The 16,741-nt window shown below is 48.0% G+C and overlaps 1 protein-coding gene across 4 annotated transcripts in view; it reads right to left on the bottom strand.

The window, feature by feature from the left end:
- Positions 1–6,035: 6,035 nt before the first annotated feature.
- pcdh19 (protocadherin 19) overlaps positions 6,036–16,741 on the bottom strand; it is a 57,335-nt gene continuing 46,629 nt past the window's right edge. For all 4 annotated transcript variants that reach the window (XM_029257378.1, XM_029257379.1, XM_018733429.2 and 1 more), the window contains exon 5: positions 6,036–8,406. In XM_029257378.1, the coding sequence (XP_029113211.1) occupies positions 7,850–8,406 (557 nt within the window). In that variant the 3' untranslated portion in view covers positions 6,036–7,849. The remainder of the gene's footprint in view (positions 8,407–16,741) is intronic.

Genomic DNA, 16,741 nt, shown 5'->3' with positions numbered 1-16,741 from the left:
CTGGTCCATTCCCTACTTTTCACTCCACAGGCTGCCGGCGTCATGGGGCGACACACCATCTAAGAGGAGAGCGCTATTATCTTGATTGCACCCGGATCCCCACCAAACTGCGCCGAGAGCCGAGGGAATTTACCACGTCTGCCAACCGCAGGGTGAGCTCTCAGACGCCCTCGCAGACAGCCCACATGACGCATCAGCTGGACGCCCGGCTTATCCTAAGGTCGTTGTTAACGTTCCCTTTCTCTTTCACGTCTGGGTCAAAGGGGTCATTGTGGTGCCCCCCCCCCCCTAGACTGCTGGATTAGCCACACCCACATGCATGTTTTATGTATGAGATTAACCAGTGGCCTTTGAGAAAAGGGTAACCGTATCTGCATAGCAAGCTGGTTAACTGATAAAATCTGACTCGGGGTTTGGTTAAAAGAACACCCAGAGGCTTATCAACCATGTCCGACTAGAAGAACCTCTTAATCACCTGAAGTGAATGGCGTAGGGTGGACTAGGGTTCAGGGCGCTGGTTCTCAGTTTTGGCCCCAGTGTGGTGGAACCATCTCCCACTGCCCCTCAGGGTTGCTGAAGCCCTTTTGTAATTAAGGAAGGGTCTCAGAACGCAGACGAATAGATCTCGGATCTCTTCCTCACTTCTTTACTGATCTCCCAACAGCAACACAAACTTACATCAGGCCATCCTTCTCGATCAGAGTCAGTTCCATTTGCAGCTACTCATGACCGTTACATCTGCATATGTAACTCTTTGTCTGTTATGAAATTCACTTTTGTTAACCGAGTTATACATCGCAATGGAGAAAATAAATAGCTGTAAATAAACAAAAGGGACATACTGTATATTCATTATTCATAATCATTTGTCCAGTGCAGAAATGTGGTATAAAGCATAGTGCTTGAGGGAGGGTATAGACTGAACACAATACCTGTCCAGTTACACACAGATTCACAGCAGGTAGTACAGAGTCAGCAGTTCACCTAAAACATGTATTTGGACTGTAGGAGGAAACCTGGACAAAGAGGCAGAAAATGCAAACTCTCTACAGACTGAGCCAGAGTCGAAACCAGAGCTAGAAGCTGTGAGGCACCAGTGCTACCTGCTGTGCCACAGGATGGACTGTGGGCAGCTTTAGCAATAACGACCGAACCACACTAAAGAGTCCAGTGACAGGTGCTGTACTCGCACTCACACACACACACATACAAAGGAGCAATTTAGCTCACTACTGTTTACATTTGCTATGCACCGATTGTCCAGCAGGTGGCATAGTGGTTAAGGAGCTGCTGCCATTGGACTTGGAGGTCAGGGATTAAAATTCCACCTCCTGCTGTAGTACCCTTCACCGAGGTACTTAACTTGAACGTCTCCAGGAAAAAATACCCAGCTGTATAAAAAGGTAAATCATAGTAATTCACTCTTAGCGTTGTAAATTGCTTTGGAGAAAAACATTGGCCAGATGAATGAATGTGAATGTGAAGATGAAACTATGCTTGGCTGCATTAGCCGGCGGTGCCCCCGTTGCGGCCATGAAGAAGTCAGTCGAACAGGGAGGATTATGGGGGTTTTTGATACCGGTGTCCTGCCTTGTATCTGCGGCCCGAATGCGGGCCTCGAAAGGGTTCACGCGGGCGGCCGTGCTGCGGAGAGCAGCTTTCCGTCTGATTACTCTCCCGCGGTGAAGATAATGGCCTCGCCTAAAGCTACGGGGCCGTCCAGTGGCCCTCCCTCCCCAAGCGCCAGCAGAAGGCTGCGCCTTTATCCCATAATGCTCCGGCTGCCACAGGAAAGGGGATACTGCTATTCTTCATGCTTGGCAATTGCGCACATCTTTTCTCTCTCTTTATTTTTAAGATGGTTTGCCGTTTCTCTCCGCGCCTTTTCTTCTTTCTGGATTCCGGCCGAGATCTCGCCGCGTCGGGAGAATTAAAGAGGCACGGAAAACAGAGCCCGGCCCCTATTTTGCATATGTAGGAAAAAAGAGGCTGTGTCGGGGGGGGGGGGGGGGGGGGGGGGGGGGGGGAGAATTAGCTTTGGATATATAGAACCTGAAATGAAAACAAACAAGGGAAAACAATAGAAGAAGTAATTTTGGGAATTTTGGAAGGCGCAAACAACTGAAGGATGCAAATGGAAGGACTCGCGCACACAAAGCCTTCGCGGAGCAGGGCTGTGCGATACCCTTTAATTGTTGCCGTGGAAAAAAAAATGAAATGAATACGGGGGTGTGCGGGCAGTGCGGGGCAGCTCAGGGGCTCTCGGTCCGCAGGGGGTCCGCAGGGGGTCCGCAAGGAAAGAGGGCATCAGGGGTCGAACGGAAAAAGGTGCTCTGAAAGCCTACCTTGGCTGTAGGTATTTTTTTTTAAACAAATATGGATTTTATCCTGTTGTTTACCCATTGGGGAGAGAGTTTTTATTTTTGTCTTCACCAACACTACAGGCCTTGAGTTTATATTAATAAATATTACCGCTCGCTCCATTGATACTCTTAATGTTTTCACTGTGCTTTTCGTCGTCATTTTTTTTGTTTTTTCTTCATAAGAACCAGTTATTTTTAACTCTCATTATTGCCGTCTTGGTTTACTATTCATAGGTAAGAAAGAGCAGCGGTAGGAGTGTAGCACCATTAAAACAATGCTTTAATTATCCCTTTAGCTCCGGTTTCGTTACCTAATTACATATTTGACGCAACGCTCTGTCATCGCGAGCACTGCGCCCCTGACACTGTTTAATGCGGCCCCTCTGTGTTCTGCAATTGCTGCCGAAAACCTATGCAGGAGATATTCATGCGAGCTGTAAATTTGCATCTATTTATTTCGCGGATCCTTTTCTCCAAAGGAAGTCGCCGATTAATGGCATGCAAATACAGTAAGGGCATAAAGTAAAACAGTCGATCAACGCAAACACTCTCGGCGCGCGGTAATCAGTTGTGAATTACGGGTACGCTGCGAGTTTTTCTAAGTGACTGGGTTATTATTTGGCTTACTGGGCAGGAATTGTAAAACAGTTGGGAATGCGGCTGTCACGGCTAATGATGGAATGAGGTCGGCCCGAGAATGAAGATCGTTTGCACCGATCGGGCGCGGGGAGGATAACGGAAAAAGGACTCGGGGAACTGTTTTTGTTTTTCGGCAACGAACGCCTCGCCCTCGTTCCCTGCCTGCTCCGAGCCTCTGCGTTCGAAACAAATCACTTTAATTGTCCACCGATTCTCGTTTCACAATTCTTGAAATGATAATTGAAACGCTAATAGGATGCTAATAGGACGCGTGTCCTGGAGACCTTTGATATAAATCTCTCCGTAGCCACGCTTGGATGGAGGGGTTTCAGGGGGCTTCTTGCCGAACGATGGGATTGGGACGCGATTGCAGGCGAGCAGACGACGGCAAATTTTGGGGACGTCTTGAAATTCCGCTCCGGCTGAGCCGGGAAGGGTCTCGCGAAGGGCCTCGCGTCCCAGGGGTTTTCCAATATTTTAGATAAGACGATGAATCTCTTTGAAGTTCATGTTTTGACCTTAAAGAATCTGGGCCCCTCGGGTCGAGAAGGGAGTGTTATGAGAACCCTAGGGTCCAAACACCATTATAGGAATATTACTCACCCTCCCGACATTAGCAGGAGTCAGGGTACTATAGATTATCTGGACCCCTGGCTGGAAGAAAAAAGATCCTTCTTGTAGATTGAAGGAGGTGTGTGCGCGCATGTACATTACGAAAACTTTCATGTTTGCAGGACTGGGGGGCAGAGGCGACAGAAAATTAATTTGGAGGAAAAAAAAGAGCCCCCTTTGCTTATCGAAAAGGGCAGCTGTGTGGCAGCAGCTTATCTGCCTTGAGTGTGTGTGTGTGTGTGTGTGTGTGTGTGTGTGTGAGTGTTTCTTCAGCTATAACCCAGTCATGTTACCTCCAAGACACATTTTCCCATCAACATGGAACTTGTCGCACCCTAATTCCCGAGACGACAATCGGGCCCCTTTCACGAGTGTGTCCCCCTTCCAGGAATGGAGACCAGGGATCTTTAACCGTCCCCACTCGCTGGTGCGTGTCCAATATGAGCAACCTTTCTTTCCGCCGAGGGAGGGGGCACTTTAATTTCAATAATAAAATGGCAGTTTATTTTATTATTTCTAATAAAATCCATATAGAAATTCAAGCCTCGCTCGTAATTTATACACTGTGGCTTTTGTAATGAGGAATGCATAATATGTTCAAATAGGAAGATATTAATTAAATCCGTGCTTCAGTGGCATTAAGTAAATTTCCTCCTCGCCTGTCAGCGCGACACCAGCGGCTACCAGGCCTCTTGTGACGAGCGTCAGCGCCTATTTTTATTTTTGTTGTGAGGGCTCTGTTGCGTCAAATTCCGTGAGGTGAGGACCCCGGGAATAATTTATTCCGGTGACAACGGCGAGTGTGGCCCTCTTCTGATAAAAAATACAGCCCAGACATTTTTAATAAAATGTCATTGGCTGAAGCTCTTCCAGTTACCTCTTTCCACATTTCCATTTTTATTACTAATTAACTGACGCCTTTTTCCAGTGTGACTTCCAATATTAGACGATCAACTTTACACTTATGTATCTATTTAGAAAGATGGGTAGTTTTCACTTTTCCAGTTGAAGGTAAGTACCTTGTTCAATGGCACTACAGCAAGAGCAGTGATTTGAAGCAGGAACCTCCAGGTTAGAAGGCGAGACCTTAAGCAGAATACCACCAATACACCTATATAGTTCATTAATATTACTCACCCTCTCGATATTAGCAGACATGGTGACCATTCATCCGTTTATGTTATCAATAAGTGCATGTCCAATGCAGGGTCGCTCTGGTCCAGAGTCAATCCTGGAAAGAGAGGGTGTGAAGATGGGATGCCAGTCCATCGCAGGCCAATCACACACTCGTTCACTCACTAAGGGGAATTTAGAGCCACCGGTTCTCCCTGAAACATGTCTCAGACACCAGAGGGAGAACACGTAAACTCCACATAGATCGAGCCAGATTCGAACCTGCATCTCCTTGCAAGGAGATCATCTTTGTTTCATTTTTTTTTAATCTGTTATTTGGGGACAAAGGGGGCGCGGTGGCGCAGTGGGTTGGACCGGGTCCTGCTCTTCCGTGGGTCTGCGGTTCGAGTCCCGCTTGGGGTGCCTTGCGACGGACTGGCGTCCCGTCCTGGGTGTGTCCCTTATGCCCTGTGTTACCGGGTTGGCTCCAGTTCCCCGTGACCCCATATGGGACAAGCGGTTCTGAAAATGTGTGTGTGTGTGTGTTTGGGGACACCTGAAACATAATGTTGCACAACTTGTGCGGTGATATTGGTTGTAACCCCTGGGTTAAAACATCGTTTTAATTGTCAGTTCACACCCAGAGCGAATAAAATCTCCCCATCGGTGAGACACGTTCGCCAGCCACTGCCCTTATTCTCAGCGTCCCTGAGAGAGACTCCGTGTTCCTTAAATGATCACATCCCGCTATATATTTTAATGTACTGCCCACAGGCACGCGATCATTTTCAGATGGTCGCATTCAGCGTCGTGTTAGTCGAGCTAGTTCGCCATCGCGTGTCAGGACCCGTTCCAAAGCCGCTGACTCAGCACTTCCCCGAGCAACACAACGAGCACACAGTCATGACAACGAAGCAGAGTGAGAACATTTAATAGTTTAATAATAAGCTGTTGTATACATTCAGTGATTATTCTCCGATTTTCATGTTGCCAGAAGCTATTGGTGAGACCTGTAAAACATTCAGCTACAACCTCTATTTCACCGTATGCATGTTTGTCCTTTTTAGTCATTGGTGTTTCTCCAAAGTGTTGTATTCGGCGAAGCGACTCAGAAACTCGTCAACAACAACAGATTTGCGATATGACCTTTTTTTTTTTTCTCGAACTTTTAGGTTTACGCCTACAGCTGCACCACCCGCATTTTGCAACTATCTACGGTTTTGCATACCAGCCGATACTCCGTCACCTTCCGGAATATCGGTTCGAGAAAAGGCGGGATGGCGCGGTCGTTGAGAGGAGCAGATTGTGTTTTCTTGAAGAGATCGCGAGATGTTACTCTCAGGACGGTCCTTTGTGGCAGTCTGGTTGGACCGAGGCCTTGCTGTAAAGCCAACTTCCAACAGACACTCATCATTCAGATTATTATTCAGAATATTCCGGAACGCAGAGTCTCCAGCCAACTGACAGATCTAGTTCAAACTCTCCTTTTCATGTACAAATTACCACCTGTAGTCTTGGCTCTTTTACGTTTGCATCGTATTTTTGGTTTACTTTTGCTATGTCACTCTAAGCTCATTGAACTGACACTACTGTTGGTGCTGAAATTGCTTTTTTTTTTGTCTTTTTTTTCTTTTTCTATTTGCCCACACAGAAACTTGATGGCACAAGAACTGACCAATAAGAAACTCTTTTACAACAAGGTAGACTGCAATTCAACAGTTGCCAGGGGTAACACAGTAAACAAAAAGTCCATGTTCAATTTGAAAATAAAAGAATTCGAAAAGAGGGGAACAAAAAGCCTGTTAATTTCAAGTATAACTTACTAATAAAATAACTACACAGCATTAAATATTCTCATTATACATTTTAAATTATTTATAAAATATATTTTGGCATATATGTTTTTTTCTTTTTTGTGTTTGTGTAACAAACGCTACTTTAGCTTCAGTTGAACACCAAGGTTTATTTTTTCCTCTCGAAACGAAACATTTAAAGGGATTGTCACATAACAACAGGTTATTAAAAATGATAATAATAGTAAACCCTATGAAGAGTTTCACGTAGCAACACATGTGAGTGACGATCCCTTCTACCCTAGCCCCACAGTCCGAAGTCAAGAGTTTCCCCCCAAAAAAAGGTACAAGACTGGAGCACGAAGTTCTAGCAAACTGCGCCCCACTGGCTACAATCAAGAAAGGGCACAGGAGATACTAAAGAAAATGAGTCTCCCTCTGCTTTATCTCGCTTGGGAGGATCCGTCTTGTCCTCCTTCCAGTGTTCGGAGGGCCTCGGCCAATACTCAGCGTTCATTTAGCTCCATCAGAGATAAAAAATAAATACCGTAACGACCTCAGCGTTTTTTTTCCTTTCCGTGACACTGGAATGTCCTCCGGGACGCACGGAATCTCTTATCGAACAAATGGAAGCCGGAAAAATTAGGACGGGAGAAAGAGGAGTTTCTTTGTGTCTCCGTCCTTTTGCTTTACACGGCATGAAGACCAAATAAGCCAATTGTTTCCTGCAAAAGAAATGGGTCATATTGTCATGGTTGCGTCTGGGGGTCTTGCACTAAAAAAAGGGGTCAGTTTATAAGCAACGTCGAACAATCTGGCGGCTGAGAACCTCTCTGCGAACAAAAAAAGGCAATCTCATAAAATAATAGAAATAGTTCTTAAAAGGCATGATTCTACTTGTATCCAAGATTGCAGGTGTCCAAGAACATCCAGCTCAATGCCGCTGCGGCTCCCACAAAAGAAGGGTACAATTTGGCATGTTACACAGTAAACGGAAACGCCGGGCCCCCCCCGGTCCGCGGGGTGGTGGACGAAAAAGCGAGAAATGACTGCAAGAAAGATAAAGCCAGAGCGAAGCGGTCTGCTGGCCAGCAGACCCAACATGGCAGCATCCGCCCTGTTCCTCGTCGCTCTCGGGGTCGCTTCCCCGCTTCCCCGCTTCCCCGCTTCCCCGCCACAGCTCCTCCTCCTTTCCACTTCCTCTGTTGTTTTCCTGCTCTTGCACACACTCGCGCGCGCACACACACTCAAGCGCTTGTTCTCTCGCACACACTCAGAGGCACGTCTGTGGATGCGTGCGCTCCCGCGCTCCGGCTCCCGTCTGGCCAGTTAAAGCACGATGTCCTTGAGCCGCTTGCCACCGGGGGAGTCCTTGTCGCGGGCGTCCTGCAGCAGCTGGCCCACCTCCCGCACGGCCGGCTCGCTGTCCTTCCCCTCCGGCTGCCGCAGCAGGCTGTGGTTGGCGATGCGTTCGGCGTCGCGGCATTTCAGGGTACCATAGGTGGCGGGCGCCTTCGACAGGGGGCTCTTTAGGTGCACGGGGGAGGTGATGGGGCTGGCGGCTTCCCGCCCATTGCCGGCCTCTCGGACAGCGCCGTTGGCCTTGGGGCTGCACGCAGGCGGCTCGGCTGTCCGCTTGGCCCTGGGCTCGGTCCGCTCCGGCTCCTCTGACCCGTCCTTGCCAAAGGTGGCAAAAGTCCTTTTGGCGCCGGAGTCCTCGTAGTGCGGCACGTCCACCGTGGTGGCCTCGATGGACAGAGCAATGACGTTGCGACCGTGCTCCGGGGACTTGGCTCGGGCCGGCATGGGCACCCGGGGCATCCAGCAGCGATCCGAGTGGCCCAGGATGCGACACTCGTCCTGGCAGTGGAAACTCTCAGCAGGTTCTGGGGAAACAGACACATTCGAGAGGGTGGTGTTGAGTTAATCCGTTAAATAATTGCCTTCTGTCGTGACCCACACCCTTCCCAGAAGAGTCATCCGCTCTTCCTTTCGGGAGCCTGAGCAAGACTCATTCCGGGTTGCTTCATTAAACACGCACGCTGCTGAAACGTGATAGGGTGGGGGTGGGATGAGGATGGGGGGTCGGCAGCGATTTGAGCGGCTCGGCCTCGTTCCCTAAGTCATTTGCTTTCCGTCTTTAATGCGTAGAACCGCATCTCCTTCCTCCTCTGCTGCCTCTGCGCAACTTCCACATGACAGAGCACTACGGGGAAGAAAGAAGTTTGAGGCACTTTTAATAAACCAATTTAAGGGTATATTGTTAAATCAAAAGTCTGTTTCCAGCTGAAGCATAATTGGTTTTTGGCAGCAGCGTGCGATAAAAGGCAAGACTTAAACAAGTGGAAATCAGATATTTTAGTGCGGAAGATGCGAGGAGAAGCTGCGGCGCTGCCTACCGCTTCGTCCCTGTGACGTCTGGCAACGGTTATAAATATGTAATGATGTTTTAACGCTGCGGTGAGAAAAAAAGATTTGTCTGAGTCTGTTTTTCATGATGCGCAGTCATGCCGCTTTTTGTTTGCTGCGTGGGGGGGAGGACTTTCTAGGTAACTTCTGCATCATTAGAAGAACACGGAGCCGCGTGCGCCGGATCGGCTTGAAGGCCCGTCGCCCTCCTCCTCGTCCCCATTACTTCACAGAGGAGCGCTTCGTGAGGCTCGACTCGGCTCCCGTTCCGCAGGAGTCTGGCGCGGAGACAAGCCGAGTTTCCGTTTTATTCAAAACATGTCTTGCTGGCCATCTGGTCAGATAACCTCTTAAAGAACTCAAACCTAATACGCTCGTATGTTTTCATGCAGCATGTGCACACTTAACCCAGACCCGGACGGCGTGAAGCTCGGCACGCAGTGCTAAACATATTTCGGTGACACATTGCGCCGGACCATTCCAACACGTACCAGTACAGAGAGGCAGGCTGTCGTGAGCGAAGCAAAATAAAGAACTAAACATGGATCCACTAGATAAACGGATGTCTGTTTCATAGCATCAGATCATCTCTAAGCAGGATGTACAAGCGTTGACATAGCTGGGTTGTCTGGGGTAGTTCTCATGATACCAGCCGTCATCGTGATAATGGCCCTCTGCACAATACTCACCCTAATCTTGAGTCCATCCATCCCTCTTCACGACACACACCCTCATAATGATGCCGTCCCTTCCTTATGATGCCATTCCTCATCACGATACAACTCTCCTCACAATTCCATCCCACATTATGTTTTTTTACTCCTCAAAATACTATGCCTCCTCATCATACCGTTCCTCGCTGTGGTATCTCGTGGTATAATGCTTCTTCACAATATATTCTTTCAACGTGATTCCATCCCTTCCCGTTATATGCGTCAATTCCCATAATACCATCCTTCCTCAAGGTACTCCCACCACCATGATACTACGGCTTTGATGTGGGGGTCCAATGGTAGGGAATTGAAGGGCGTGTCGACCTTAATATCGGCTTTGACGTTTGTTCTGTCCATCTCAACAGTGGACCGAATTAAAATAATGAGTTCCCCAGCACCTTTACGCATCCATGTGGGATGCGCATCAGGACTGTGTGGGCTTCTGCCCCGTGCTTCCTCCTTTAATCCACACTCCGATGAAGATAGGTGCTAGGCCACATGGTTTTGGCTTACCAATGAGACCATTGCCCTTGTCACTGCATGGCTCTGAGTGTGGCACGTGGGCTGGGGGGGCACCCATCGGCAGGAAGGAGGCCCCGATCGCATCCCTCGCTAATATTTCACAAACTCAGGGGCTGGGTGGCTAACGGCTTGCCGCACAGTTTTGTCCAAGGTGCAGGCCGAAGCAAGGGTCCACCACATGGTGGACACACCCGCACGTTCACACACTTGAAGCATGCTAGAGAGGCAAGGACAATACAAAAAAGGGAAAGAAAATGACCACAGAGGCTCAAGTGGCTCAATTTTAGTCTGTAATTACCAGCCCTCCTGAACACACAAGTCCACATCCTGAAATGGCTTTTCATCACCCGTAGTCAATGTTATTGCCATAGCAACAAGGCTAAGTCACATTGCCCACACACATACACAAACTTGCACAGGCACTGGCTTGTACACCTGCCATCGCTCTTTTTTTTCCCCTCCCTATACTCGTTCAGCCAAATGGAGATAGTCCGCTTTTCAAGGAACACAAATTAATCAGAATCCAATCGTCAAAGTGCACGCCTGCTTTTAATAGATTCCTGTCGCATCTCTTCGTCCTGTGAAGACGAAAGGCTTTGCAAGCACGCAGCAAAAGCCGCACTTTCAACACACCACTCTGGTAAGGCAACAAGGACTTCATGAATATCCTCCCACCCCGGTCCCCCACGCGGGGGTCTCCTGGGGAGCAATTCAGCTCTAAATGACACCGCTCTGAAAGCAAAACGTCAGTAACGCTCTGCTCTCACCGCCTTGCCTCCGCACACTGCTCACAGCACACAGATGTTGCTCACAAAGGTCCCCAGTAACTACATAAGAAAGTGAAATAATAAATGACAGGCTGCAAACCCCCCCCGCCAAAAAAAAAAAAAAAAATCTATTCCCAATCTTTTTTTCCGAAAAGGCAGGAACTTAATGCTAACAAATGAAGCAATTAAATGCTCTCGCATGAAATGGGCCAACCGGAGTAGAGTATAGTAGGGAAACCGCACCCTACTGAGACGGCCCATTGAAAGTCATTGGGAAGAGCGCTAGCCAATCAGTCTGTAGAACACACATAAAACGCAGTTCCGAACACTATATCTGTGGGAACGTTTCCTATCTACAATTTAATAGCTAATTACCGATTCGCCTCCGTTGGGAAGCGGAAACTCACTGTTTTTTGAATTTGAAATTAAATAACGGGTTGAAAGGGATAAAAAAATAATTCATGGAGATCCAAGTCCCTCAACACAGCTGATGCATTAGAAATGTTTTTTTTTTCTTTTTAATCAGTTTTTTTTCTTTATCAGATTTGGGGTTCAAAGAAAGCAAGAGTACGGGGGGGGAGGGGGGGGGGGGCACTTTAATAGTGCTTGCACAAATACATGTGGTGATGTCCTTGTTTCAAATGCAAAAATGTACACCTCTTGATAAAATCACATGTGACCACTGCCTTTTTTCTACAAAGGGACATATAATTTCAGTCATTTATACAGCTGGATACTGTTCTGGATCAGAGAGATATATCTGGTTAGACATGACTCTACAAGGTAAAGCAGCAGGGTGCCTCCAGGTCCTTTAAACAGAAACTTTCAAGTGTTGCAGGTTTGTTCGCACTGTTGCAAAAGGTTAAACCTTATTTGTCTTCACATAACAACCATCCATCCGTCCGTCCATCCATAACATGTCCAGCGCAGGGTCATGGTGGTTGAGAGTCTATCCTGGTATTCCATGGTACTCTCTGCATGGGATGCCAGTCCATCACAAGGCAATAATCACTCACGCTACAGGCTATTCGGTCATAATTTCACCTCCCAAATACACTTAATATTGTCACTTCCGGTTTTGTGACATGACAGAAGTAAAATGCCAAGTTATAGTTTCCATCCTATAAGCCATCTTGTCTTGTAACAAGCCTGGCTTAATGTTTGATGCATTCAGCCCCCATATTTTCCATCACATGTCATCTTGCACAGTCCCTCTATCGTTTTATTTGTTGCTTCTATTTGTTGCTAGTGATGCAGCGCAGTAAGTCAGCAGGATGAAAGACCTCATTTGGAATCCCCGGGCACAACAGGGATAACTGCTTATTTGAAGAAAAGATTCCCAAATTCTCTGTGCGTTTGCCAGACTGTTTGCGCTCTTTGGCGAGCAGTGTTTGTCAGGACTGTAAAACAGGCCCAGTCCTGTTTCCAGCAAAGCTGCAAAACAAGCAGGTTCAAGCTGTGGATGGATTGCTATTAAAATTGTCCGCGGTCACGGCAACGTGTAAAGCCAAAATTATGCTTTGACTTCGCAGACGGGTTGACTCAGCACCAGCTGCCTAGATGGGACACAGTATTAATGTAATTCACGTAACTCATGTCATTCATTAATGTGCTCTACAGCTGACATATTAGTTTCATAGAGGACATGGCATGGGCCCATTAAGAATAATTGGATTCTAATAATACAGGCACAGTATAGGGTGTGTCCGCCGCACAATAATAATATGGACAGAGGAAGTGTGTCTAATAGCAAAATAATGTACAGAAACCCCTCTACTTCTGTAAATTCGATTTACAGTATGCAAATCCGGATTTACGTAAAAAATTCCCGACATACGCATTACTTACGGATAGTGCTTTAATTTTACGCAAAACACCTGAAATACATTAAGAGCAAGTCGGCGTAACCAGACAAGGCAGGAAGCTGCATCTTCCCAGGGCGCAGGGCTGGAGGGGGAGGGGACACACCCAGGACGGGACGCCAGTCCATTACAAGGCACCCCAAGCAGGACTTGAAGCCCAGACTCACCGGAGAGTAGAATCCGGCCAAGCTCACAGCGCCACCGCACCCCTCGAATACCAAATATATTTTAAAAAAATTTTGGTTGATTTTTGCATTGGAAATGTATATTTTGGATGCTGTGTGTACATTATGGCAGCGCATTAATTCAAACATTAGCAGCAGGCGCCCACAGCAAACATTTTCTCACTACCGCAGAAAATGCATTAAGTGCTGTAGTTTAAAAGACGTGTGCCTGTGCACTATTTTCTTTAAAAAGACATTTTGCCATGAAAAACAATCATTACATACATACATACATACATACATACATACATATATATATATATATAATATATGACATTGAGCAAAAATGCACCTCTCGAGTCTAGTGAGTTAAAGGGTATTCCCGATAAGGAGGGGCGTATCTGCAAAACAGTGGAGTCCTTATTTACCATCAAATAATAATAATAATATTAATGAAACAACAGTAATTGCAGTTGCATTTGCAGTTACGTCTATGATTGCAGTTACCAGTTAATTGCCGTCACATCTATGATAATGATTACAACAAATGCGGCTTCAAATCACATTTGAAGCTACATTTGTTGTAGTCATTATTACAGATGAAATCTTGCACAGCTACAGACAGCTTCTTCCCACGTATTGAGCGGATCCTACACTGTTTGAGTATACAGGGTACGGTACGATAGTAGTAGTGGCCCACTGATAGCTCTAATGCCATATTCATGTCATCAAAAGTACTTTGTCTATAGCGGTTGTAATGCCCCGTCCGACAGCAGGGCGCCCCTGAGAACTTGAGCGACAGAAGTGCGCTAATGGACAAACATCTGTGCTTAATTATAGGCTCCCGCGACGAGGGCATCGCCGCAATCCGTGCTCGCCCCGCGGTAAGATGTCTTCACCCCCTCCTCTCAGCGGTTAATGAAAGGTGGGAACCAGAGGATAATCATGCATGTCAAAACATTGATCAGGGCTGCCCTCGCTACTCCGTGCTCTTCTGGACGAGTCGGAATGCGGACACCGAGCCCCCGCTTTCAGCAACCCCGCTCCGTTCTCGGTGGAGCCGCAGACCAGCAGGGACCCCCGGAGCGGCGCGGGCCTTGACCCGCTATTAAGGCAAACCGCTCGGTTCTACCGTCGCATGAGTCGAGCGCCCACGTTGGCGTCTTCGGTCTCGCAGTAATCGATCGAGGCCCCGGGAATACCGAGACACCTGCGGGCGCCCACCAAGGACGCGCGGATACGTTTTTCCGGCAGGTGGAAGTGCCCGTCTAAATGTGTGTTAGAGAGATAAAGGAGACAAGGACAGGGAGAGTGAATTTACCCTGGGAGAAAGATGGCTGAGTTCTTACCAATAAACATCAAGAGAGACCACTGCTGAACCCATGGACACGGTACCCAAAGTGACTCGGTAAACACCCAACTGCTGCAACGTTTTTCGGCCTGGATTAAGATGTCCAGACAATTTTTTTTACTATTACTCAAATGACTTTACTTACAGTTGCTTAAATTTCGTTTTCTAATACACGTACTGTATATGTGGGAGGGGGCAGCAGACCGCATCTTTGAAAGACATCTAAAATTTCCCTTTCTGTTTATGACACACGTCCCTGAGGAGGGCAACTATTGTTCTATAAATGGGAAGTTTTTGAAACTTTTTAAAATATTTTTGGTAAGTTACAAATGTGCCACTTTTAAGAGCGGTCTTTTCGGTTTGTTTGTTTGTTGCCTTGTTGCCGTGGTCCCTTGATACGGCGTCCAGCGGATGTAAGAATGCGTTTCGACTTGGCCTGTCTGAAAAGACAAATAATTGCTTGCAAAGCTGAAGCGAACAGACATCGCAGATGACGGTTTGATTTAGTGTCTTTCGCAGCGCCGCGCGTGGGGAGTCGGGATCGAGAGCGGAGCGACTGCTCGATGGATGCAGGACTAATTCCTCGGGCTCCCTCGGAATGGGTCGGGACGAGCGCGCGCGGCGGTGGCACATCCACGCTGGACACAGTAAGAGTTTCTATCGTCACATTCAAGAACAATGTGTTCGGTGCATTAAAACAGCAGCATGTTGTGCTGCGTTTGTGGTTTTTTTTTTTTTTTTTTTGTGTGCAAGCCTCCCTGGCTGTTCCATTAAGCGCCCCGCTACTCAGATAGTTGTTCACCGATTGTGCCCGGTATTGATTGCTTTCATTCTGCCAGATGCATATTGCCTGATCAGCTGACTGCCCAACGTACCTGCAGCAACAACAACAACAACAACAACAACAACGAAACGACTCACTGCAAAGCTACAGCGACTCTCAGCAGAAACGGCTGAGTCCAAGCTTCGGAGGCTTGGTGGGGGGCAGGGGCCAGGGTCTGCGGTCCCCGTTCCCGACCGAAGCCGCCGTCGCCGCTGCCGCCGCCGCCGCGGAAACCGCCAGGGAGGTCAGAAATGCAACTATCAGCCCTGTCCGGCCATTCTGCTTCCCCGGCATAAATCAGCCTGGAGCGTGAGGTCCTGCGGGAGCCCCAAGATGGAGTGTGATGGTCTTGTTTTTACAAACAGGCAAGGAACCACCCCCCCACCGAAGGGGGAGAAGCCATCAATCCTTGCATGGTGTGCGCCACACGTCTGCCCCCCCAACTGTCCATCTGGCTGTCTCCCCGTCGCCGGTTTGGCCGCTCCACCCCGAGATCATTCCCCCGAAGAACCTTCCCTTTCCCTGCCGACCCGAACGACTTCCTCGCCTCCTTCTTCGGACATTAATTATAGAAAAAGTCTCGGTAACCCAGCAGGCCACGTGAAGGAGGATGCCTTACGGATGGTAAATCAACTGTTCTTGCTGGGCTGCTTCCGCTCCTCGGCATTAGTACCAGTCAATTTATCAGGAAATGATTCACGATCCAGGCTCTTGAGCGGCGGTGAGTGCGTCTGACAGCAAGTCACTTCGATGAAGTCACGCCACAGTTACTTTGAACGTAATCCGAAACGACAGGGGAGCTCGTATCGCCGGTCAGCACCGGAACACCCTTTCTTTACAAGAACGAGTTCATTAATTAATGTAAAAGCCTACATAAATCACGCCGAATTTACTATACCCCCCCCCCCACCCCACCGCACCCCATCCACTGACGCCACCGCTACGTAGCAGGTCCCCATTAAGCGATGACTTTCCAAAGTGGTGTTTGACAAACAATGCAGTTTAGCAGCTGTGCAACTCAAAACAGCAAAGCAAGACCAGACGAAAATTTGCTGTATTATCTAAAAAAATTCCATTGCGATTGTAAGAGGTTTTAATCCAGCAGAAATTACACAGACCGAGGGGATGTCTGCATTCTGGTCACACGATATAGCACATGGAAGGCTCGGGCGATATTTCATTCAAAGGCAGCCATAGACATGGGACCAGAAATAAAAATTTTACTGTGAATGAGGGCAGCTGCGGAGTGCAGAACGGTGGTGCGAGCAGAGCCAATGCAAGGGTTTTTTTGGCCGTGCACCTCTTTATCGCTAAATTAATAAAGGCACGCGCACACACACACATTATTATATATACTGAATTTAGAAATAAGATATTTTTATGTAATTATTTAATATACCGGGGGGCGCGGTGGCGCAGTGGGTTGGACCACGGTCCTGCTCTTCAGTGGGTCTGGGGTTCGAGTCCCGCTTGGGGTGCCTTGCGATGGACTGGCGTCCTGTCCTGGGTGTGTCCCCTCCCCCTCCGGCCTTACGCCCTGAGTTGCCGGGTTAGGCTCCGGTTCCCCCCCGTGACCCCGTATGGGACAAGCGGTTCTGAAAATGTGTGTG

Source organism: Scleropages formosus, chromosome 13 (genome assembly GCF_900964775.1).
Source record: "Scleropages formosus chromosome 13, fSclFor1.1, whole genome shotgun sequence".
Classification (NCBI taxonomy): domain Eukaryota; kingdom Metazoa; phylum Chordata; class Actinopteri; order Osteoglossiformes; family Osteoglossidae; genus Scleropages; species Scleropages formosus.
Note: the sequence above shows the minus strand (reverse complement) of the source record. Positions and strands in the feature narration are given on the sequence as shown.